The sequence below is a fragment of the Lichenostomus cassidix genome, chromosome 4A (assembly GCF_008360975.1).
Source record: "Lichenostomus cassidix isolate B80296 chromosome 4A, HeHo_3.0, whole genome shotgun sequence".
NCBI lineage: Eukaryota > Metazoa > Chordata > Aves > Passeriformes > Meliphagidae > Lichenostomus > Lichenostomus cassidix.
Genome location: NC_139485.1, coordinates 12,932,386 through 12,958,066, shown reverse-complemented (window position 1 = coordinate 12,958,066; position 25,681 = coordinate 12,932,386). Strand labels below are relative to the sequence as shown.

General features: G+C 43.5%; 2 protein-coding genes across 3 annotated transcripts in view; both read right to left on the bottom strand.

The window, feature by feature from the left end:
- Window positions 1–62: 62 nt before the first annotated feature.
- Window positions 63–7,726, bottom strand: LOC146437509 (adrenodoxin-like). Of its 2 annotated transcripts, XM_085060590.1 has the most exons (5): window positions 7,602–7,726; window positions 2,729–2,941; window positions 1,223–1,347; window positions 711–840; window positions 63–457 (listed from the first exon to the last, which is right to left on the bottom strand). In XM_085060590.1, the coding sequence occupies exons 2-5, from the start codon at window positions 2,902–2,904 to the stop codon at window positions 337–339; spliced, it is 552 nt and encodes a 183-aa protein (XP_084916716.1). In that variant the 5' UTR covers window positions 2,905–2,941; window positions 7,602–7,726; the 3' UTR covers window positions 63–336. The 2 variants fall into 2 exon arrangements, with proteins under 2 accessions (XP_084916716.1, XP_084916715.1); XM_085060589.1 differs by lacking the exon at window positions 7,602–7,726 and having other exon boundaries at window positions 2,729–3,045.
- Window positions 7,727–8,341: 615 nt separating this feature from the next.
- Window positions 8,342–25,681, bottom strand: part of MSN (moesin) — a 38,932-nt gene continuing 21,592 nt past the window's right edge. The window contains exons 3-13 of the mRNA XM_085060588.1: window positions 18,848–18,943; window positions 18,053–18,327; window positions 17,522–17,605; window positions 17,042–17,188; window positions 16,480–16,576; window positions 15,243–15,406; window positions 14,663–14,793; window positions 13,858–14,018; window positions 13,246–13,338; window positions 12,597–12,830; window positions 8,342–11,581 (exon numbers count right to left, since the gene is read on the bottom strand). Of these exons, the coding sequence (XP_084916714.1) occupies window positions 11,417–11,581; window positions 12,597–12,830; window positions 13,246–13,338; window positions 13,858–14,018; window positions 14,663–14,793; window positions 15,243–15,406; window positions 16,480–16,576; window positions 17,042–17,188; window positions 17,522–17,605; window positions 18,053–18,327; window positions 18,848–18,943 (1,647 nt within the window). The 3' untranslated portion in view covers window positions 8,342–11,416. The remainder of the gene's footprint in view (window positions 11,582–12,596; window positions 12,831–13,245; window positions 13,339–13,857; window positions 14,019–14,662; window positions 14,794–15,242; window positions 15,407–16,479; window positions 16,577–17,041; window positions 17,189–17,521; window positions 17,606–18,052; window positions 18,328–18,847; window positions 18,944–25,681) is intronic.

Below are 25,681 nucleotides of genomic sequence, written 5' to 3'. Positions count from 1 at the left end.
CAGTTACTCAGAGCAGCAGGTTTCTTAAATTTCAAAGGAGAAAGCAAGTCACATACAGTAGAGATGTTTACTGACACCCACCAAGGGAAATATAAAGCCATACATTTTAATCCAGTTGCATTCAGAGGAGCATTTAAGCACTTAAAATATGTACCAAAGACCCTATTAAGCATTATGCCTTGTTTAAATAGGAGATTTTCCAAACACACCTTTTATACTGAATCAGACTTCTATGGTCTGCTCCAAGCCAGCCACAAAAAGCAATACTGTCAACCAAAAGCAAAGTACCCTACCACACCTAAATGAGGATGTAAGCTGTGCATCAGTGGTTTCCAGTTACTGCTTGCTTTGCTTTCCAACCTCCAGCTGCCTCCTCATGTCTGACACATCCATGGGGACTCGCACTGTCACACCATCCATCGACTTCTTAACGTGCACCTGGCAGCCAAGGCGAGATCTGAGAAGAAAACATGAAGTGAGGCTCATCTGTTCCCACAGTAAAGGGAGAAGTTCCCCACCTGCACTGGGATGTCTGGTCCAGCAGGGGTTTTCACTAAAGCTCCTGTTAAAGATCACCTATTCCATGAGACAAAGCAGCTCTCAAGGCACAACTGTAATACAGAGCAAACCAAATCTCCTTGGAAAGATGTGCCACATGGTGAGAATCTGCCCCAGAGGCTTGAGGATTTGCAACCAGCAGGGAGCCTTACGTGTCACTGAGTCCATAAGCCAAGTCCAGCATGTCTAGCTCTTCATCTGAGATAGGATCCAGCTTTTGGAAGGTGTCCTTGTCAAAGATGAGGTGACAGGTAGAGCAGGCTAATGTCCCTTCACATGCACCTGGTGGAGAAACAGGGGGTGAGAGAGATCATCTTCAGAAACAGGGTGAGAAAAGCTCTTTCGCAGATCTGGAGCATGTCAAAAGAGATGCTAGGAAACACAACAGATGGATACAGTGTCTGGGAGAATCACAATGAGTTTTTCAATTTTTACAACAGCTCTACCCACCCAAATGCACTGAGAGCAGCTGCTGGAATGCCAGTGGTAACCATGTGAGGTTCCATTGCCATCTCAGCATGCTGAGCCACCCAGCCAGCAGCTGGTGGAGAAGGGAAGCTTGTTTATAGTCTTGGCAAAACCCAGTGGCATATGTACTGTTGTACAATTCCCAAATACCCACTGGTCCCAAAAGCACATGTACATACCCTTCTGCAACACCTACCAAATCCATCAATGGCCAAGTTTTGGTTGACTACCACTGCCAGCAAACTCTCCCCCACTTTGGCTGTGGTTGTAAGTCGCTCTCCATCCCGATTTATAAAATGCACTGTCACCTGATCATCAGAGCTGTAAGACAAATTTGTAGAAATCAGAGAAGTCCACCCTTTCCTGCATGTCCACAATTGAGGTCTTTTGGCTGAGCACTGGAGACATGGCTCTTAGTGTTTGCATGCAGATTTCCCTATTTCTCAAAGGATTACACCATGAAGATCAGAAAAAATTCAAATTATCAGTTCTCATGTTTTGTTTCCCCTTCCCAAGGGGATTACTTGGTGATTGTTCCTTTTCTGCTGCTTTTTCTTCCATGAAGTGCCCACTCCTTTCCTTAACTCCATCACAGAGAGCCTGAGACAGGCTCATAACATATACCACCATTTTCTTCATAAAGACACCTACAGATACTTCTTTGTAAATATGTAATTTGAAGACTAGTTCTCAAATGTCAAAACAAAATAAAACAACCCTCTTCATTTTCGATGGAACAGAGTAATTTATTCAATTTTTATGGCAAACAGGCTGGTTTCCAGGCAATGTTTGGTTTACCTGGATTGGATGAAATATGGATGTTATGGATGAAATAATTTGTTACACAATAGAAATGGTAGAATTTCACTTAGTGCTGCAACCAAATGGATTCTTCAGCAGGATGAGAGCTGACTGCCTGCAGGGATTGCTGGATCCAAAAATCCCCAAAGCTTTCCACACATTTATTGACAGAAAATTTAATTCCTGTTATCCTTGATGCACCTAGAGGTTCAGCAGTGTATGCCAACTGATTACTCCCTTTTAAAAAGCAAAATGTCAAACCTTTTGTGACACAGGAAACTAGGGAAGGAGGTTTCAAGAAAGTAGTTTTTCCCCCATCAGTGTTTTCCCTAAAAGATATTTTCCAAGGCCACATGAACCAGTAAGATGCCTACAACTACTGCCAGAGATAACTCCATAAGCAACAAACCAATTAGAAAGAAATCCCATTGATAATGAGTCTTCATAAACCCCGTAAGGCAAGGGTTATCACTATGACTTTTCTCTATATGTCAGATAACAAATTACATTTATTGTACAATCTCTTTCTGAACTATCCCTAGAGCAGAGAGAGGAAAGGCTGGCAGGGAGCCTGCAGTAGTTCCTGCTGTGGAAATGGGCAAAGGACTCTTGTATGTCTTTGTCACCTTCATGAGCTGGTTCCCAGCCACTGGCTGTGGCCCCCACAGCTCTGGGACTGGCACCTCTGACAGGTCCCCACAGCTCCAGGAACAGGAGGCAGCAGCTCTCAGGCTAGGTCCTGGCACCACTTTCCTCCCACCAGCATCTGCTCACCCAAGGTGGTCTCATCCACCACCTCCCCCAGCCCATGGCTACACTGACCTCTTTCCTCTCCCTGTCACAGGGCAAGGCAGAGGTGACACCCATCCCTTCGGATGCAGCAAGGCAGCATTTGACTCACCTCGATTCCCCAGGGGCATCCTGCAACCTGTGTGTGGAGCTGAAACCTCTTTCTGACCACTTTGCTGGGCTGTGGTGCTGCTCAGTCACACCCCAGAGATAAATGAGGCGAATTTTGCTCACATTCAGTCCACTCTGCAAGGGCCTCATGAGCCTCAAGATGCTAGGAGCTGTCATGCTGGGTCTTCCTCCTAGTCTGCTGAGCTGTCCTTTGCTGCAAGGACAGCTTGATTAGGAACTTATACGTACAGCTGGAGAGGATGGGGGGGAGGAAAGGGAAAAAAAAGAAAAGAGTAGGACAGCCTCCCTGGGTGTGGAGGGAGGGAGGAGGGAGGGGAAGCAGGAAGGAAGGATGGACAAAGGGGTTGTGCCTGGATCTTGCTGCAGTCCAGCCCATTACAGCATGGGAATTGGTTGAAGGATAGCAACACATGAGAAACATCACCTCCCCATGCCAGTTGCAGAGCAATGCTCACTTTGAAATTGGATTTAGTTGTGGTTCCTCAAAAGGAAGTCTGTAGGGAGAGCAGGAGAAATATTCATTGTAATGTCTAATCATACAGGGAGTTGCAAGTTGAGGGCTGGAAGAACAGACAGGCTGGAGTGCTAATGACTGCTGCCTTGAGGAGAAGGTCTCACCAGTTCCTGCAGCAATAAGGTAAAAGACACATGAATTCTGCTCTTGCCATGATGCCATCCAGCCATATCATTGCCTTACCCAAAACATCACTGGGACATCTCTGCAATCCTCAAAACCAGTTGATGTAAAAATTCCTCATTTCAAATAATTTGCAGAATATCCTTCAATGACTTCCCTCCCCAGCCTTTCCTTGCATCACAGAGGAGAGCTGGCAGTGAGGCCAGCAGTTTGTTTTAGCTGAACACAGCTCTGGCCAATGTCCCTGCTCCATGGCCACTCACTCAGTTCAACTTTTCCAGATAGTTTTGTCTCTCCTACAAGCTGCCCCAAACGCTTCAGCCTTCAAAGCCAAATTCCAGAGTTCCATCCCACCCCCAAACTTTAAACCACTCTGTGCAGCCTCTACAGCTGAGAGACTGACCAGTTTGTGTCTGCTTTGCAGGCACTACAGACTTGCAGCAGACAGCCCTGTTCTGTCTCAGAGACACTTCCCTGTCAGGAAAGCAAGGCTTGCCATGAGAGATGCAGGGAGAGGGGCCACAGCACATACAAACCACAAAGCATCTTATCTCTCCAGCAAACCTTGAGTTGAGAGAGATACATTAGATATGTGCGCAGCAGTTTTCACAGCAAGGACATTTGTGTGTTTGTCTGGCACTGACTCCTCTCCTTGCCAGGAACCCAGAGCACAGCAAGTGACAGGTCAATGTCACCTGATGGAAGAGAGGCCAAAGCAAAGAGGGAAGTCAGGGATATGAGGTGCAGCAAAGGGGACAACTGCTCCCTGGTGAAAGCAAAACAATTCTGCTGGGGCAGAAGAGAACCAGGTCCTTACAGATTTTGGATAATCTGTTTTAAGGTCTTTGAAATACTGAGAATGGAAAGGAAATCTTGCTTCTGCCCTGGGTAAATCAGTGTTCATTTAGCCAAGGCCACAAAAATAGAAAGCTTTGCAAATAACCACCCCTCCCACAAAAAAACAATCAGCCAACAAAAAACCCAAACCAAACAACCAACTAAGCAAAAATACCATTGCTTTGAAAAAAAACCTCTCAAAATGTTGCTTCATAGGTCAGCACATACTTTATGAGGAGGCCAGACACAGCTGAAGAGAGCTCTTAGCTGTGTTTCAGATATGGTTTGGCAGAACCCAAGTCCCCAGCAGTGCACACAGGCACATTCCACCCCCCAAAATTCTTGCCAGCAGGCCACACTCTGTCAGTGCAGTGGCTATGCCTACACATCCAGCCATGTGTTGGCACATGCTGGTAAGGAAGTGGTTTTCCATCTTGAAATACATTGTCCAATATATTCTGTACCACACACCAAACCATTTGTCCCTCTCCTCCTGCAGTCTAGGGACTCTCATGCAAATATCCAAAACACCTATGAGCTGCCATTAACTCCACCTCAGCCCTGATTTCTGCACAAAGAAGTGAACACTGAAATCAGCACTGCCCTAATCCAACCAGAAGTTACACAACACCTTTGCAGCCCTCCACAGCCAGAAGTATACTCAGATGTTTGAGATACCAAACCCAGCTCCTCCAACTACTGAGTCAGAGTTTCTTGCCAGCAAGCAGAGCTGCTTTGGCTCAGTCACTTCCCGTGTTATTCAGGTGTAGACAGAGGCAAGCTCATGCTGTTCACGTGAGTGAAGCCTCAGGGATTGTAGTCAGAGCAGCAGGCACACAGACCCAGGAATAATGAAGATTTCCAGAAGGCAGCCTTCATTAATTGGAAAATCAAGAACAGCTTATCCCTCCCCTCCTACCAAGCCCACTGCCTCACAAATACTCATCTAGGGAAGCAGATACAGGCTGCTTGCTTACACAGAACTAAAGCACTGAACAAAACTAAAACTCCCCTTCCCCATTGTCACTTTAAAAACCCATCAACTACCTTTGCTGTTCCAGAGCAAGTCGCTAATACAAGTAAACAGAACTTGTACTTGTTTGACTTTTTACAAGCCCACAAGCCCAGACAGAGAGTGCTTCTGCTGTCTCCAAAGAGAGGCACTGAGCACAGACCCAGGCTGGGGGCTTGGGGAGAAAACTGTAAATCCAGCTCAGTTTCTACATCTCTCAAACACGACTGTTTTCCCCATTCTAACCTTCCCTAGATGTTCAGCACCCTTCTGAGAGTGACACAAAAGGAGCAAGAACCACATTCTCAGCACTGGAAGCATCAGGGCAGAAATGCAATCAGAGATGGGCTGACACTGCAACAAGAAAGGACAATGAATCCACAACAGGGCTTCTGGACAGCAGCCACCTCTGACAATGCAGCTGCTGCCTGGCTGGGTGAAGGCCACTGAGAAGTTACAGTGCCCCAGCCAAGACCTTCACTTGTAGATGCTTCTCCTTCAAGCATCCAGTCAAGGATGCTTCAAAGATGGATGGGAGGCAATACTGCTGCATGTGGGGTATAGACAGCCTTCACCATAACCTCCCAGCTCAAGAGCAGTTTATTTCACACCCCCTGCAGTCAAACTTGATGACTCAAGAACAATCCCAGTGCTCATTTTGTTAAAGGATGATGCACAACCACATGCTGTAGCAATCATGGGGACTTGTAATTTTTAAATTAGCTCTGCCCACCAGAAAGCTGTGTATTTAACACCTGCTCTGAGCAAATGAATTCTGACCAGAAGCTGAAGGTACCTTCCCTTCCACAAGCATCCAGTATTACGTTTTGTCTATTCATCCTTTCCTCCACTTTTTGCTATACACACCTCATCCTGCCATCTGTGCTGAAAAACTCTATCTTAAAATTGCTAGTAATGCTTAGACACCCATTACCTGGTGCTAGATATTTATTTAGGCATTGTTCAGAGACAGGGACCTGCTCCCTTGTCTACAAACTGCACTTAGAAATGCAAACCTGCAAGAAAAAAGCCAGCCTCAGCCTAGAATTTCATGCATTGAGGCCCAGACCTTTTTTCACAGAATGCCTTGGGTTGGAAGGGATAAAGATCATTTAGCTCCAATCCCTGGACCATGGGCAAGGATGCCATCCAGCAGACCAAGTTACTCAGAGCCTCCTCCAGCCTGGCATTGAACATTTCCAGGGATGGAGAATTTTTCATACAGAAGTTATTTTTCTGCAAGGCAGACATTAACATCACATGTGGCATCAATTTGCCTATGGGTATGTAAGAGTTATGGCTTGACATCAGTCACAGATGAATTCAGTCCTGTGCCAGTTGTCACATGCTCTGAGATAATACCCTGGTGTAAGACATTTAAACTATATAGCTAGGATTGAGTTATGCATAGCTGCAAAGCTGGCAGGGAACAGAGCAGTCACACTGATTGTACAGGGCAAACAATCCATGCCTTGGGTGCTCTCTGCTTTCTCATGGCAGGCAGTCTGCTTTTGTAGGTGCTCAAGCAGCTGCCATACAACTTCCTACAGTTGTCATACCTTACCCTGTACACTGCATTGCCAAGCTCTGGAGTCTGGAAAAATGCTTGTGCTTCCCTCCAAACACATCCTGAGCAAGCTGTTCATCCACCTAGAGGAATCCCTACAGGAGTGATCTACACCAAAACAAGTCAGATGCATCTCAGGCCAAGTGCATTAGTCTGCTAAACAGATTGAGCTCAATGAAAATTTTACCCTACAGAGTTTCTTTGGCTTTTCTTTAGAGTTCTTAATAAATTAATAAATAAAGCAACATTGCAGAACCTGCAAAAGGACAGTGTTTCTAGTCCCCCACTCTTCTGAGAGCCTTTTATACTCTAGTCTGCCCCTGTCTCACAGAAAGCAGCTGGGTCCTAAACACATGTAGATACAGCCTGAACTGGATCTGAAGCATCCCAGATAGACTAGCAAATCCAACAGAAGCCGTCTACACAAATTAGAGGTTAAATGCAAATTTCTGATTCTAAACTACAGAATGCCTTACAACAAACTAGAAGAATAGGGTGGTGTGGAATTTTTTTAACATGGTCCTGAGCAGAAGCAGCCTTCAATGCCTTGCACTTCCATTTCTTCAAAGACAAACTAAATATAGATATACCTGAATGGAGAATTCCTAAGCCTCAAACCTATAAGGTACTCTCCCTTGATAAGCAAGGGCACTAGAAACAGCAAGAATGCCATTTTGGAGATCAACCTTTCCAGATCAGTGCAACCTTCAGTTGAAGTCTGCTGTAGCATTGAAGGAGGCATGCAATTCCTCCAGTGTTCAGGTTTTTTGAATCCTGGAAGGAATAACAAAAAGACTCACCAGTAGAAACTGGATCCAAGCCATGCCTGGTGGGGATTGCAGAATCCTCTACTGCTCCACACTTCACGTTTTGTTTATAGACAAGTTCAGGTCTCTTCCCCAGCACCAGATCTCTGAACACTAACATGTTCCAATGAAATCTCCACCTTATTCAGCAGCAACCATGAGGCAGAGGTTCTGTGAGGCCCCTCTTCACAACCACAAAGAACGCAGCTGCAAATAAAGATCACACAGTTCATTAGCAGCCACTCCTCCATTGCTGGAGCCCATCCCAAGACACTGGGAAACTGGTGGAGACAGCCACAGCAAGGCAGCTGTAAAGCAAATTGTGCAGAAATCCCCAAACCAGGCTGATGGCAGGACACACTTGGCATGGTGTGGACACAAGCAGCAGCACCTTGGCCCAGCCACCCTCTCCACACCAACCTGGGTGCACACATGGCCCAGCAGGCTCACCCACAGCAGCTCCCACCCTCCACCCAGCCAGTCCATCTGCAAGTTGAACACTTATACTCAGTGCCTCCACAAAGTGTCAGTCCCAGTACTGGCTCCAGTTGGACACCTTGGGGGGCTGGGAAGGGGAAAGGGTTATTCAGGCAGTTACTTTTCAGGGTGCAAGGACTTATTTATGAGAGAGCTTCCAGGCTGATATCTGGGCACCACAAGGAAGATCTGCTCAGCTACAAGACACAGCACTGGACCTAAAGCAAACCTTAAGTAACCAGCCAGACACAATCTGCTGAATTTCTCTGAACTTTATTGGCACTTCAGGAAGAACAAGGTATGGATTTTAACAACTCCTCTGAACAGGAAAAACATGTCTTAATCAAGGTTCTCTCTGCAGATAAGCACATGGACCCACAAATTACTCCACAACCTTAAGGAATTGATGTTTTATTATAATCCAGTAAAACAACTGGTCAAAAACCTTCAACATAATTTACAGCAACAAAAAATAAAACAAGAAAAAATAAGCCAGGTAAACACTTGATAAAGTACTTCCCTCCCCCCACCCCCAAGAGGAGTAGTTATCCAATTAAACTGGAACATGAAGAGGAAGAACAATTCACTGTATCCTAACAAATAAAAAATGTGTCTACAAATCTCACCATAATACTGAAAGCTTCTTACATTAGTTTTCTTGCAAAATATCATTTCTTTATAATACAGTATACATTTCCAAGGGAAGGAGGACCATAAACTTACCCTCCATCCCTTGACTAATATTTTCTAATTGTGCATAGCTAGAAATATTGAAATCAAATATCATTAGATACCACTGGAATATAATACTGGTTAAAAAGAAGGCAGGGCTGAAACAACTACAAAGAGTTAGGTGGACTCACTGGCACAAGCCGTTCTATTCCTATATTGGACCATGTGGAATTAGAACGTTTAAAAAACCATATAAACAGAAGTCATGCCAACATCATAATACATGAGAGCTCAGCAGTGTTGTGTGACCCATCAAAGCAGAAAAGGTTTACTGGTTTATTATTTGAACACATATTCGAGGCACCATACGTCAGCTTGTTAGGAAATTATTAAAATGTTAGATAGGCTTTTCTCCCCTCAAATGCATCAATAGTTGCCATGGACAGAGCAGAAGTGCTGAGAACCAGCTTTAAAGCACCAAAACAGAAGTTTAAAGGTTGTCTGTTCCCCAGTAATGAGACTCACACAGAGCCAATGCCAATCACCTTCAGTACATAAATATGCAAATATATTCTTACAAATTTAACTGCAATTCTTTCATTTGTGACTTTCATGGTACTGAGGCATATTGTTCTTGGTCAACAGAAAGCTTGCCATGTCATGTGCCCCCCAAAAGCATGCCTTGTCAGGGCAGAAAAGGGGCCTTCCACATGACATACCTGGATATTTAGGAGCATAGCTTATCATGCTGCTTCTAACAGAGGTTGGCTGGTATTTGTATGAATCTCAGACTTGCATTGCTTACAAAAAATTAAGTAACACAGCACTGGTGAGGTTGTTTCCAGCCACCCAAGGAGTTCTTGGGGAAATACTGCAGTTTGTTAACACTATCATGAGCATTTCTTTTTTGGCACAGTCTCCCTTTGCCCTTTTCCATACACCAGGGAACTGAAAATGCTCCAGTTTTCAGATGTTTTCCTTCTATCACCATTACCAGTAACATCACACAAAGGGAGAATCAACAAAACTGAGCAAGTCACAAAATTTGGGATTATGCTAGGCAAGAAAATAAATCCCAGGCTAACCTAATGACTGTCAATATGAACAGGCCAATCCAAGGAGGGGAAAACAAAACAGGACTTCACTTTAGGTGGAACCCATTTTTAAGATGACTCTCCTGAAAGTTAACAGTTCCTTTTATGAGGGATCAAGGCAACATCCAATTCAACCCTGAGCATACATGGCTATTTCCTCCACAGATATGGCAAGGAAAATGGCAATGGAAATCTGGGTAGCTACAGCATGAACAGCTTGGATGACAAGAGGTGATGGTTATTACAATAACTGGCACAAGCAGCCCTCAGGACCAGTCTCACAACTATTTGTATCCCATTTCTAAGAGAAAGCCTTCTGTTCTCAAAGCTACAAAAGGCCAAAGGATCCTTCTGGGGAAGGAAAAGCACTTGAGCCAGGGATGTGTCCGACTGCTAGTGAGGATTAAGAAAGCAATTGGACAAGTGTCTCAGGATCCTCTCCCCCCAAAGGCTGCCTGAAGCCATGAAGACAGATGCAGTCTTGTACATGACCCAGATATGAGAGTAGTTTTTGATCCCCAGCTGCTGATCATTTTTTATGATTGCATCTGGTTTAAAATAAAGGCATCTGAGCTACAGTAGATCTATACACAGTCATAAGGCACCGACAACTATGTGCTAAAAAGGCCTCTTATGGAAAAACCTGAAATTTTGTTACCATAACTAGAAAAGTATCTGTTCAGCAAGGGAAAATACAGCTACAGGAATTTTTAGTCTTTTACATTTCTACCTCCCACTTTAGATTTTCATTGGCAAAACCAAAAAGGAAGGCAGTGTACTTTAGCTATCTCTGCCTCACTGGTAACATTCAAGTCAGACAAATGATAGTGAACAAAGCCATTGACCAGAGCCAAAACCTCTGAAAAGCAGGGAATTCAAGGCTCCAAACCACACTGTATCAATGAACATACTCCAAAGGCCTCCTCATGATTAGGAAATTCAAAGCTCCATCATTAAACAATAAAAGGTAACACCAGCAGGAACACCACAGAATCTGTTTGGTCTGCTTATTTTTGTAGGACAAAAGCTTTGGTTTATTAGAGAGAAAGTCCATATTTTACCTTCAATCCTTCTTCCTAAGCTTCAGTCTCCCCTTTTTAACTACATGATTCAGACTCTGTGTTAAGTCAGAAATTCAGACCCTGGCTACTAAGCTTAATCCTGAATCTTGCACATGTTAGTAGGAAGGCACAGTGTCAGACTGTCAGCTCTTGACTGTATATAATGCAGCACAAGTATCTGCTGCTCCCCCCAACACAACAGGAGAAGACAGCAACACAGCCACCTCAGTGGGCAATACCAAACCCAACACAGTGAGACTTTACCCCAAGCCAAACAACTTCAGATTTGCCCCAAAACGTGTTTGCTTTCCCAAGCCACCCCAGGAAGACATAATTACTATTCTTTCTTCTGTCACTTAACTCCAGCATTTGCCCAAAACTTGATAAATAAGACCATGGTCACTCTTCTGTAGTGGTTCCAGCACAGCACTATTATGAGTGAATGATGGGAGAGGATGGGAAAGAGGGGAGAAGAGAGTGCAGGGCAGCAGGTGCAGGGGAGAGTTTACATGGACTCGAACTCATCAATGCGCTGCTTGGTGTTACCCTGCCGAATCTGACGGAGGGTCTTGTACTTGTCTCGGCCCAGACGCATGTTCTCAGCGTGGATCATGTCATTTGCTGTCTTCTTGGTTTCATCCCGAGCATTTGCCAGCTCTGAGGAAAGAGCCTTTGGAGGAAACAGATGGTAACAGGTTAGTACATGCCAGAAACTCGAAGCTGGACAAGGAGATTTCCTGCTGATCCTCCTAAAGATTCAGTATGGACAGAGACAGATAAGCCCCAGTGTGTTCTTCTGGGCAACCTACTCTAGCTGAACTTGCCTGAGCAAGGAAGTGGGATTAGATGATCTTATGGAGGCCCCTCCAATTTAACAGATCTATGATTTTGTGGAAGTTGTTAATATTTCTCCCTAACATTTGAGATAGAAAACATCAGGCAATCTGTCACCCTATTTATCTTTATCTAGCACGGTAAGAAAGATTGTCTCCAATGTCTGTACTTTAAAAGAACAGCCATGTGGAGGAGCATCTTGCAGAATTTGAGGAATTACTAGCTTTCCACCAGAAAAGAAACTTGCTGCAGAAGATAAAATGCACCTCTACCCCTCTGTGTTTAACCACTGCAGTATGATGCAGAATGAGCAAAGCCAGGTGCAAGTCAGGGAGCACAACCAAATGTTTGGAATTGAACATCAGAACACTGGAGTTTCTTACAAGAAGATGGTGCAGTACTTCTCTCTGTGCTGAGCCCTAGTGGGCTACTACCAGGGCTTTGCAATGCAACCCAGACTCAACAGTTAGAGACAGGTTCTTGACAGGACCAAGCTCTTCAATTCATTGCAGCCAGGGCTGTGAACAGTTGTCAGATGGTTGGCAATACTCACACAAAGCATACTATATCTAACAGATGCTACTTGTTGGCAGTGCTTCAAAATACTTCACTACTTCCAGAGCAAGGGAAGTCAAGTGCCAGAAGACAAGATCTACCCCCTCTACTCAATGGTTAAGCAGCTATCTGTAAGATTATGATCATCTCTCTTCCCTGCTTCTCACCCCATTTTTTAAATAACAGTAATAACTTCCAGCTGCAATAAATGTTGAGAAAAATAGAAGCAGCACCCATACACACATACACACACACACACACACACACACACACACACTCTGCTGCCAACTTCTTACCTTCAAGTGTTTCTGGACCCTCTCATTCTTCTCTGCCTCGGTGGTGCGCTCCTCCTCACTGCGGTCCTTGATGGTGGCCTCTGACCGTAGCTCAGCACTGGCTTCTGCTGCGTTCTCATCCTGCTCATCATCATGCTCATTCTCAGAGTGCATGGGTTCAGTGACATGAGGGGTGCTCATGGCAGTCTTCAACTCCTCTTTGGTCTTCTCTAGGTCCTCCTGCACCCTCTGTGCCTGCAAGTAGGGCATGCCACAGTGAGGCAGTCAATATAATCCTGAGTGCCTGAGACTTCTCACAAAAGCACCACTTGGTGCTTATTACAGGAAACCTTGCACCTCTGAAGGGGCATGTTCCAAAGCTATACAGCAGCCATCATTTGCAAACTTTTCTGATGGGTAACACTTCAGATTTGAAGAATGGTTGCAGTTAATGGAAAATGGACTACTGGCCTAATTAGTCAAAAATTGCTACATGGAGTTAGAATAGATAACCCATTCCACAGAGAAAACCAAAGTTGTGTATTTACAACAGCCTCAAGCATGCAGGCAGTTGAGTCTAGTGTGGAATGTAGTGCAGTAGTTTAGGTTACAACCCAGAACAAAGAGCAATTCCAGAAAAAGTATGCCATTTGCTCAGATTCTGCTTTACCTTATGCTGCCACTCCTGTGCCTCGCTCTCTTTCTTCTGCCTGGCCAGCTCCAGCTGCGTGATCCTGGCTGTGAGTTCTGCCATCTCAGCAGCCTGCAAAAGAGAGGCTTTTAGTGGAAACAAACCCAAGATACTTGCTAAATGAAGCATTTAGGCTAAGGCCTGAGTAAAAACACATCCTTTTAGTACGAAGAAAGCCTTCCTGTTAACTTCCGTTCCACCAATACCTCCATGATGAATGAGGAAAAGAAGCCAAAAAAGTTTTGCATTTTGTTGTGGGTTGGGGTTTTGTTTGGATGTTGGGTTGGTTCTTTTTCCTTCTCCTCCAAACAGGGATACAAAAACTCAGCTCTTTGAATCCAAACCAGGGAAAGCAATTAGTGGGTTCTACACTCTTCTCATTATCACATACAAAAAAGGGCAAAAAGCAATACAAATCTACTGTACAAATACACTTGTATTTAAGTATATGTTCATCGACTTGAGGCTAAAAATAAAAGAACCTATGAATATAGTGCTTCCTCACTATATTCATAGCCTGGTTTGCTTCAAAAGCTTAGATGCTTTCCCCTTCTCTATTTTCCCTACTTGATTTTTAGTTCACCAGCTTACCAACTGTTCCTGGGTCTTTTGTTGATCATGGGATGCTCTCAATAGGGCCTCCTTTGCCTCTTCTGCTTCTCTACGTTCTTTAGCCAGTTTCTCTGCTTCTTCCTGAGCTCGTTTTCTCTCCTGTTCCAGCTCCATAGCTCTGCGGGTCTGTTCTTCCAATTCTGAAAAACAGGGGAGCACATTTCAAGACAGGTCAAGGAGAGAATGGCAGTAAAAGAGGAAAGTCTCTCATACCTACTGTCTGGATAAGGGTTTTCCTTCAGAGGCACAGGTAAAGGAGGGATGCAAGCAACTGTCCCCTTCCCATTTTACCTGGAGCTGGAAGTCTAAAAGCCAGGCCCAACCCCAATAGATTTGTGGGGAAGCACCCATCCCAAAATTACATACCTAAGGGCAGAGAAGCATCCAGTGTTTTGCTTAGGCAACACCACACTAGTTCCAGCCAAGTAATTAGGTAGTAAATCACCACAACAATGGCTGGTGTGACCCCTGCTACACTTTTTGACTGCATCCTCTACAGATATGCTGGGATAAAGCCTCCAACCAGCACAGGAATAGTGGAAAAGTACTTCTGCTGCCAAGGGAGACATCTTGCCTGTTACCCATTTCTTTAATACAAATCTTTTTTCAGCAACTGCATATGGAGGGCTTACATTCAGTTTCAGGAAACTAAACCAGGGCCCTAATACCACTTAGCACACAATACTGGAGAGACAAATTACTCAGATGCTTGTAGCTTTAGTATTTGAACCCTTCTCACTCAGACTATTCATCATCTAAGGAACACAGAAAGATTTCCTATTACCTTGCTGAGCTTTCTTGGTTTGCTCCTCAATTTGCTTCAGTCTCTCCATCAGCTCCTCCTTCTCACGCTCAATCTTCTCCTTCTCCTTTTCTGCCAACTCCCTCTTCTTCTTCTCATTCTCCAGCAGGGCTCTGATGGATGGAAGTCACAATGTAATTTCAAACCAACTATCACCCAGATTGAAGCACTTCCTAGTAGACTATGAGCACACACAACATGTGCCCTACAGCACTCAGACAATGAGCTTTACTCCAGATGTGTCCCTTTAGAGAAGTGCAAAAAGAGAAATCTCTGCTGGCATTCATCTCAATGACAAGTTCATAATAGCGATGTTGTAAGGGAAATCTTTGTATCTCAAGGCCTGTATTAGTCCCAGACAAATCTTTAAGTCCCAGAAAATAATGGTGAGTCACGTTTATGATGAGCACCATTACTATCAACCCATTAGACCTACTGAAGCAGAAAGCAACCTGCTATATTTTTGGCTCAAGCAGATTAAGGTGCTGCCAGCCATTTATCTTGCACATGACAGTATTGTGCAGTGATTGGTCACACCCAAGTTACTCAGAACTCTACCAACCTCTCCATCTGTTTCTGATGTTTCTCTTCCCGAGCCTGTGCCTTCATCTGCTGCACCTCAATGGTGTCTGGTTTACGTCTGCGCATGTAGAGCTCATGGTTCCCCATGCAAAGTGCCAAGATGCGTTTGTTAATCCGTAACCGAGGGGCATAGAATACAAAGTCCTTGGGACAAGAAAAAGGCAGCATTAGGCCTGCTCTTTCAGCACAAGAAGCCCCCTGTGTATGCACTATGCACCCAAGACCCTGAGCTTTCTAGAGCTTCTAGCCAGCTTTTCTTAATAATGCTTAATTCCTTGATGGTGGTAGTTAGATACTTCTTTCTGGAATGGATTTCAACCTGATGAACACACATGGGTGGAGCACCCAATGTGTCACTCCAGAGTGCTGGGTTTCACTGTTACACATCCCTAGCACCAAGCACACAGTGTCTTAGCATCACCATTTCATTACAAACATCAGCAGGGCTGGTTTATCAGGTACATCAAGACTCTGGCTTCTCCCACCTTCCTTCCAATTTCATTAATCTATACAATAGCCTGGCCTGCCACATCAAATGTATTGTCTTGGCTTATGCCAGAAAGAGTGTTAAACGTTAAAACCAATGGATAAATAACTTTGTCCTGTTAAAAAGGAGCAACAGCAGCAGGGAAATGCTTCCAAGCAGCAATGCAACAAGAATTACCAGAACAGAAGGTATCTGTTAGCACAGGAAATTATTAGGCCTTAAAGATGTAAGCAATTACGTCCAATATCAATTTACAAGGAAAAAACCTCCAGCATACCATATAAAATGACCTAAAGCTTCAAGTAAGGTGAAAACCTGCAAAAGACCATCCCACACACTATTCAAGCCAACAGGTTGCAAAGGAAGCATCTGCAGCTATCAGAGGTACCTCAGATCCCTAACTGTGTTATCAGAGTCTGAGCAGTCTCACAAGAATCAGAAGCCTTAAGCAAAGGGCTACTCCTTGCCACTGACCTTAAAAGCTTATACTAAATTTCTATTCTCTTAGCCAGAAACAAATCATAAGTATCACTTTACTACCATTATATCCCTTTTGTGCATACTGCCCTGAACAGGTCTCCCTGCTTACATCAGCTTTGGTGCTTTTGATGAAAAGATTGTACAAAATATGCAAAAAACCCCAAAAAGACCCCTCCCCAAAAAAACCCACAGAGATTGTTCAGCTAAGAAGCTGAAAGTTTAATAGCTTAATATGAATGTTGCTTCTTACTGGTGCTTTCTTGTCAATAGGCTTAATAACAAATTTCTTGTCATTGAATGAGATATTTCTGATCTCACTCCAAGGGAATCCAATTTTCGGTGTTAGCCTGCAGAAATGGGAAGCAAAAAGAAATAAAGAGAGCCCAAAGTTATCCCAAATTCTTGACTTAGAATATAAAGCTAAAAATTTTACCAAATCCATCATTGTATTTCAGTGCTCTTATGGTAGTTGAAATCAGCAGACAAAATTAGTCATGAAGATGAAACATAAACATAAGCAGTTTTTAAATTCTCCTTTTTTTGGTCTTTTAAATGAAAAACAGAACTGAAGCATGCATCTGTGGCAGGAAGACTAGGATTACAAGTGACACTATCTTGAAAAGATTTGCCAATTTCTTTTATGTGTTGGTCCAAAGAAGCACATTTTATGGATTATTCTGGCAATGTCAGAAACACAACCAAGAGCAATACAGAAACTGTGGAGTTTAGTTAAAAATTTGAATTCCAGGCAAGATTGATTTTGAATGACTTTATATTGGAAAGGCAATGGTGAAGAGACAGGAGTTTATTACCTATCATTCTGCTCATAAATGTTGAGTCCAAGAGCATCTACACCTAGCCAGAGCTCAGAGCCTTTCTTGTTCTTAATGCTGAAGTAGTTCACACCATACATTTCCAGATCCTGTGCAATTTTCAGGTACTCCAAGACAGCATCTTCTCTGCAGCATGTAAAAAGAAAGCAGATATTCTTTTGAGTCTTTAAGCCATTAGAGCAAGAAGGTGCTATCTTTCCATGTGGACAGAGCAGCAACAAACTGGCAAATGTTCTAAGCATCGCCCTAGTAGATAACTACAAACTCAGTCTTGTTTTACTAAGAACAGCCAGCTGATGTGGACCAGCAAGAACACAGGTACATGAACCTAGTTACTCTGAGCAAAACAACATAAAGAATGCTAACTTATCCTGAAGCAAGTCACAGATTTTCATATGCATTCATACATTACACGCTAACACTATTTTAAATACAGCAGTTTTGCACTGCATAAGTTACCTAATCATTCCTCGATGCTCCTCATGCCACACCTGGATCCTCTCCTCCCACTGGTCCTTGTTGAGTTTGTGCTGCTCCAAAACCCTAGAAAGAATATACATGGGATGTTTAAAACCAAGCACTACATAAATGTACACACACAATCACATCGCTTCATTAAAAGCTCCATTGGCATCAAAGTTTCCCCACAAAAATATTCCAAGAAATACAGTTTTATTCTAAGGCTAGATAGAGACACAATGGTTAGCATTCAGACTTCTATGAAATCACAAGTTTTATTCAGTTTCGATTCTCCTTGCAGTGTATTTTGTTCTGGAGCTCCTCCCACTACTTCTGATTAGAGTTTCAAAGTAGCAATAGGAAGTTTAAGGTCAAAGCTCTTAATTAATTGAATACTAATCTAAAGCTCAAAGTGGCATGAGGCTGCATTGTATTCTGAGCATTGCAATCAAAACACCCCCTACACTTAGAAGAAAAATATCACAAACCCTTTAAGGCAGAGAATGTCTAAGACTACCCAGGTTCACTTGCCTTTGTGGGAGCAGTTTATCACTAGCAAGGTAGCCAGACTTGTGCACATCTTTGTTGAAGTCTCCATATTTGGACTGGACGGCATAAGAAGCCAGAAGGACAGCTGTTTCTGGAGGACAATAAATGTCATCATTCAGAATTGCCTCCTTCACTTGGAGAAAGAAAAGGCGCTGTGTGATGTCCTGGATCAGCTCTTCTGCCACATCTTCTGGGTAGAACTTGGCACGGAATTTGAAAAGCAGGGGGCTTTCTTTACGTACATCCTGTGCTGTTACCTGGAACAGAGTGAGCAGATTTTATAGTCTATATACCAAGTGAAGGGGAGCAGTTTACAAACAGGAAGGCAAGCACCAGCAGAAAAAAATTTCTCCTTTCCAATACAGAAGTGAGTGGGCAGAAAAACAAGGATTTTTAATTACTGCTAAATACCTCATCATTTCTCCCCACTGGATTTACAACAAGCCTGTAGTTATGACCAGTGGTAGTTAAGTTACTTTCCAAGTTTCTCCCCAACCAAGATGCTCACATGAGCACCACATCAGCATGTTACCAGGAAGGGTAACAGATCTGGCCAGATAACAGAACTAGATGCAGGAGGACCAGGTCAGATACCACAACTCCTCATACTCTGGGGAGGGAGTGTGTGGACACCACAACACCAACTCACTGATCTTATAGCACTTGGGGTGCACGGATAGGCAAGAATAGATACCTGACAGAAATACAGAGACTGAATTTGCCCCTGTGCTCTCAGAGAAGGGAACAAGGACAAGCAAAAACTTGTAGCAAACATACCTTTTTGTTCAATTTTAGCCATGTTGAGAAACCCTTGGTGTCTTGATACTGAAGTCCAAAAAACCAGACCTCTCGCAGACCAATTGTCTTGACAACCTGCAAGAAAGATTATTAGCAAGATCCCCAGATGGACTGAACTCACCAGTGGCTAAGAACTTGTTAGAGATAAGTTCAGACAAAGACAGCCAGTGCCCTGGCCACCTGCCCCTCCTGCTGCAGTGCACAGAAAGATGATTGGGCACCTAAGAGGTCTTAAGTGGGAAGTATAAAGTATTCTTTCATCTCCTCCAGCTCTTTAAGGCTTGTTACTATCTATTAACAAGAGCTGGGACATTATTTTCTTCAGCTACTTGTAAGCCAACATGTATAGCCAATATACAATGCAACAGCTCTGACAGGTTTAATAATTGCCAGGAATCAGGAATTTTCAGTTCCTTTTTCAGGTATACCCCTCACTCATCATGTAAATGTACTCTTCCTGGGCAAATCATGAATCACCCTGCTAGGCTGTGCTTCTTTAAGATTTGTTCCTGCTCCACTGATAGCTATGGACAGGCCTTTCAAACAGCTCTTTACTGAATAGCACCATTGAGAGGAAGTGCAGTGGGTAAATCCATATGTTGTCCCTTGTGCCAGGACAAAGAGCCACCATAGACAGTAACTACACCACTATGTAAGCTCTCTCTGTAGTTATTTCCCTAGCACACCAGACATGCTGTGTAAAGAAGAATTAAGAAGGCTTGAAAGACATGTTGTGACAAAACACAAGAGCCTCATGGTGGGGCAAGACTACTGCAGTACAGAGCCACTGTTGGTTAAAAGGAGGGGGAAGCTTCTCCAAAGCCTGTTCACTATCAAGAGGTCACCCTTCATGCCCTGAAAAGCCTAGGACATGCCACAGGGTGCAACAAGTCTACACAGCGGAGTTTCCCCTCACTCGTCCTGAAGACCCAGGAGTTGGTCTCACACTGGCAAACTCATAATGGTCACCTCCATTACTGGACAAGAATGGGGAAGGAAGAAGGGAACTCTTCAGGTTGACATGGTTCCTAAAGTACAACACTGTCAGCTGTTTTCAAAAACCATTCAACTTGGGCTTGCTCAGAGCTTCCCCCTTTCAAAGGGGCTAGCATCTAGAAGCAGAGAATGAGACTTGTCCTGTGAAAACCAGCTGCCAGGTCAGTTGATATAATTTTGTACTGCCATAAATCATGTTTCATGATTCTCCCAAAATGCCTACTTCCCTTTAAATTACTTCCTTGTTGAGCCTTAAGGTGCCCTCTCTTCCCTTCTGATTTGGTCTCTACTTTGGCAGCATACAAGACATAGGCTCCCCACAAACACATCACTAGTTAGATTGTTTATGGCTTGGATCAGACATTTCTTCTGGCCTTTCAAAAGCAGCATTAGGGCTCTTGTTCCTTTCAGGCAGAAAAACTAAATGCAGTTTTCAGCAGAGGCATGCTATTGGTGGCACACACAGAGACAAAACCTACACGAGGTCATGTAGTTTATAGACATCATCCCACTGGGGTCCCTGAAATTATTCAGCCTGTCCTTGCTTGAACATGAACTGGAGATCTGGGCTAGAACCCCAGCAGGCTCTGGGGAATGTAGGTCACTTGTGCATACCACACAGCAGGATGCACACAGCTAAGGAGGCTTCTGGAGAAGAATCAGAGTTTGCTATGGACACGCAATTTAGTCACTGCAATATAGCAATGATCTTGATCTCTAATATTATTATATTAAAGAGGGTGCAAAGGAGAACAATGAAGATGAAGGGCCTTGAGGGGAATCTGTATGAGAGCAGCTGAAGACACTTGGTCTGTTCAGCCTGGAGAAGAGGAGACTGAGGGGAGACCTCATCACAGTCTACAACTTCCTCACAAGGGGAAGAAGAGGGATAGATGCTGATCACTTTCCTGTGGTGACCAGTGACCAGACCCAAGAGAATGGCCTGAAGTCATCAGGGAAGGTTTAGGTTGGATAGCAGGAAAAAGATTCTTCACCCAGAAGGTGGCTGGGCATTGGAACAGGCTCTGCAGGGAAGTGGTCACAGCATTAAGCTTGACAGAGTTCAAGAAACATTTGGACAACACTCTCAAGCAAATGGTGTGACTCTTGAGGATGATCCTGTGCAGGGCCAGGAGTTGGACTCAATGATCCCTGTGGGTCCCTTCCAACTCAGCATATCCTGTGATTCTGTGATTGGAAGCAGATGGTTCAAGGAGGGGAAGAAAGGCTGTCCTGGAGCCCAAGGATAGCTCTGTTCTTGGAAGCATTAACATATGAATGGGATGAAAGCTCCTCACTCGACTGCATGGGTCTGCTTTCCTCTCTTCCACTTGACAGCAGCTTATGCCTGGGAATTCAACAGGCTGAGCTGCCAGCAAGGAGCTGAAAGGCTCCACACTGTGGTCCCACACAAAAGGACTTTTATTCCACAGCACAAGCCTGCCCAGCCATAGCAGAGACAACAACGAGCTGGGCAGAGGAGAGGGGAGACAGCACAGCACTCACCATCACACTCCCAAGCTGCCACTAAACCAAAGCAGGGAGGATAGTCCTCCTCCCTCCTCAGCTTTAGCAGGCTATTTAGTTCCATTTAGCAAGGGAAAAAGCATGAAGAAGAAACAGCTTTCTACAGCTGCAAGGAATCTGGCTGGCAGCAGCATAATTATGTCTGGGGGTGTACAGCATTCAGAGTCCTAATGAACTGTGAGATGTTCCAAAAAGCAAAGAAGCTACTGGCAGTGGCTAAAGATGGAGAAGGTCTGGCACAAGGAGAGGGAGAATAGAGAGTACTGTTTAACACAGACCACTATACTTAAATACCTAAAATCTACACTCTCATCTGGAGAGCAACATCTTTCCTTCATGCCAGGGGGAGCATTAAGTCAGTCCCTTGATCTTGTTTAGCCTGCTAGATAAAGCTTGGTTTACAGTTGGCAACAGCTTGGATGCCGCCTTAAAACCCAGGTGTCCCATGGTACCTTGACCAGCTACCACAAAGCTCTTAATTTAGCACTACCTTTAGTTTAAATCTTACTCAGTAAGCCATACTGACATAGGGAAAAAGGTGCTTTTCTGGTGACTCACTTCATCCTATGCAGAAAGTCTAAGCACACATTACTAGGGGTTTTTTACTTATGTTCAGAGAAGAACGAAGACCTTTCAGGTAAAATTTTCTCTCACTTCTTAGTCCACGTTTTCTAGGTCTGCATGACAATTCCTGTCCTTCCCCTCAGCACTCACCCATCTCTCTCTGAGCTACATTCTTTCTGTTGGGTGCTGCTCCACAGCAGAAGAGGGAGCCATAAGCAGCCTCTTAAATGTAGATTTCAGCATCAAGGTGAGGACTGAAAATGGCTGTCATTCTCAGCCCAGGAAACACACCACCACACTGGCAAACAAGTACAGATCCTGATGAAAGCATTATTTACATAGGGCAAGACCAAAGCATGCATGCAGAGGAAAAGGCGTTCCACTTGGATCAAGTTCCTGCACCAAAGGCCAAATCATCTCAGGCTATATCATGGTACAAGTGTCTTGAATGTTGTTGCCCTAGTTAAAGATGAGGTAGGTCTCTTTCCCTTTCTATGACAGGTGTGTCAAGTACCTCTGAGAGAAAACTGTCAGCTAACCTTATTGCTGGAGGAGCTCTGAACTGGTGCCACATCTGCAGTTTCATGTGACACCGTAAAAAAATACTTAGAACATGGTCTTCCAGATACCCTAACTTAGTACCCAAGATAGGCTTCATCTACAGCCACAAATATTCAACTGTTCCATCTCCATTTAGCTGATGGATATATTTCTAATTTTCCCTTCCAAAGTGCTAAAATGCCAGAGTGCTAAACAGCAGGATCTTCAGTGTTTGAATTTATTGCAGTTTGCCATTGAACTCTTCAGCAACAAGCAGTTCATTTTTCCTTGGAACTACCGCTTTTCTAAAAGTCAGAAAGTTTCCACATGTTCCTGTGAAATTGGAGACACACTTTCATACCACTCAACCACAAATTTTTATTACATGAACAAGAGTTCTGGGGTTTGCTGGAGGAACCAGCTACTGTCCTGAGACTTGCTGCTTTCTACCATGAAACTACCTTAGTGAGTTTTAGTTTCAGTGCTTTCAGCTAGTGGGTCAAGTGTTCCAGAGCTATTTCTTATGTATTTAAACACTATTAGGTAGGACCTTATGAAGGTTAAAGGCTTTTCTTAGAGTGTCCCTCCTCACAAAGCTTAGTTTGCAGACCATGAGACACCAACCACTTTTATTACAAACACAGCTCAACTCAGATGGAGTTACCCAAAAGTCAAGAGGGATTTGGTCAGCCTGCACTGTAAGCTTGAGCAAACATGAAAGAAGTCTGACGAACTGGTACTCTACAAAACCACTGAATTCACTGCAGCAGATAAGTTAAGCAAGAAGGAAGCTGCTAAGCATTACCAAGGTTTCTTGCTGCATGACTACCTCAGTGGCCATGCAGTTAGAAAAGCAAGGCAAGACAAGCCAGGGCACACAGACTCAGAATCTTAGGAAATATGGCTCTTCATGAAATCTGAAAGAACCTTAAGAATAAAAAAGAAAATTAAACAAAAATGACCCCACACACATACTCCACTATGTATAAGACTTAATGCTGAACATAAAATACAGCATCAGTGACCAGGTTTAGAGTGTCCAGAGAGATGCTTATTGTTATAATTTTAACCCATAGATAAGGGTACTTTTCTATTACAAGTTTAGTTTTGTCCCCAAAAGCTCACAAAAATGAGGAAAAGCATCTTGGAAAGGTTAACCGCATGTATTTAAAGTTTGAAGTGATAGCTATTGAAGTTTCTCATGTCACATTTTCTTTAACCTTTGACTTGTCTTCATGGCTCTTAATTGGACAAAAATCACCTTAAAGAGATTGGATGCTCAAGGATCCAAGCTAGAATCGATTTACCCAAAAAAAAGGAAGTTTGAGAGGCAAAAGATAGGAGGGACACAATTTCAAAGCCACTTGTTCCACAGCAACAAGTAACTAAGAAATTGCACCAGACAACAAGTTAATCTTTTCTCTGTAGAAGATATACAATGCAAAGCACTACTTTGGTTTACATACTACTCTCCAGACCAGCTGCACTTCAGCCCAATGCAGAAACAAAGGAGGAAAACAAGTAGCTATCACTGTTGCAGTGCCTGTGCTCTGCATGCAATATTTCAAGGAAATATTGCATGGAAATATCAAGGAAAGCAATATTTCAAGGTACCTGTGAAGTAATCAGGGCTGTGGGATAAGCAGCACCCCTGACAGGCATAGCCCACCCTCAAGCTCTTCTTTTGATCCATCATTTGCAGCTGAGGAATGAGAGTAAAGTGACTGTTCTTGCTAGCTAGTCAGTAAGCTCTGGAGTTCAGTAGCTGATGGTGAGGTACATCAGCAAAGCTGCAGAAGACAGACAATACAATCCTGTCTCATTTAATCCAGGTTTTTTCCCTGTACACAAGCCTAAGCTATTTAACCTAAAGCTGTACAGTTACAAGGCTAGAGAATAGGAAGAGCTCTAGTATAAATCATGATGTTACTGCACATGTATATCAGTTCACTGGTATGTCTACAGCCAGCTACTTTGGGGCAGAAACTACTTCCTACAAACCAGTGAAGCATCTGCATTGTTCCACCACTACAAAAATTCACTTTGAAATTTAACCAATTGGGAAAGAAGACGACAGAAACATTTCTACCTCATGCCCATTTACCTGTTATTACTACAGAACTTTAAACTCAAAAGTTTTTCTCCTCATTAAGCTAAAACCTAGCTACAGCATTCCAAAAGTCTTCTGAATCCTATTCAGAATGGGTCAGAATTATGTGTGGCATAATGAATATATTTATCTACCTTTATACACAACAGGTGAAAATGAACACTGCCTAAATGTTACTGAACAAAGTTGCTGAACAAAGGCAGTTGACTGCAGAGGTAGCCATGCAGCTAGAAAGCTTGGTAATGCTTAGCAGCTTCCTTCTTGCTTAACTCAGAACCGACATTTCAAAGTGAAAGGGCACCCCAGGGCAAAAACGTGCTGGATATCTTAAAAATTTTCTGTACAAGAGTCAAAAATCAGGTTTCACACCAGAAGGTCAATGTCCTGCAGCAGCAAAACCAGAAGTCTGCTTTGTAGAGGAGCTCTCCCTTCCCTCAAAAATCACTGATGAAAGCAGCTCCTTTTTCAGAACCAGCATCGTGCAGAAAATGCTAGATTAGCAAGTCCAGGGGCACAACATAGCTTAAGGGAGCTAGAAAATATATAGAAGTAACTTTATTCTTACACACCCCATCATGGGACCTCAGATAACCTAGACAGAAATTGAGGCAGCATGAACAATGAGCAGCCAGAGAGCAGTCACAGTGTCAGTGTCACAACAGCACAGGACTATCTATCCCTTTACAGGAACAAATACACACAAACAGCTCAGTCACATGAAACATACTGGATTTGTAACAGCTGACAGTGTATTTAAAGGTCCATCCATTTCTTAAAGGGAGCAAGTTTAATGTCAACCAGACCTTTTAGAAATAGCAAATGTTTAAATCTAGCTTCAGACACTCTTTTCCCCATTTCCAACTTCACCAACAATCCAATTTAGGTGAAGTAAGCATTGCCTCAACTTAGAAACTCAGTTCTGCAACAGCATTTGTTTTCTCCCTTGGCAAAGTGTTTACTGTGGAAAAAGCAAAACAAAACCTCTGTTTAGACAGGTGCTGTGTGAAGCTTACTGAAGGGAGAAAAACGTGCAGCTGTCTAAAAGCATGACAAAGGAGTGAAATCAATTAATAGAC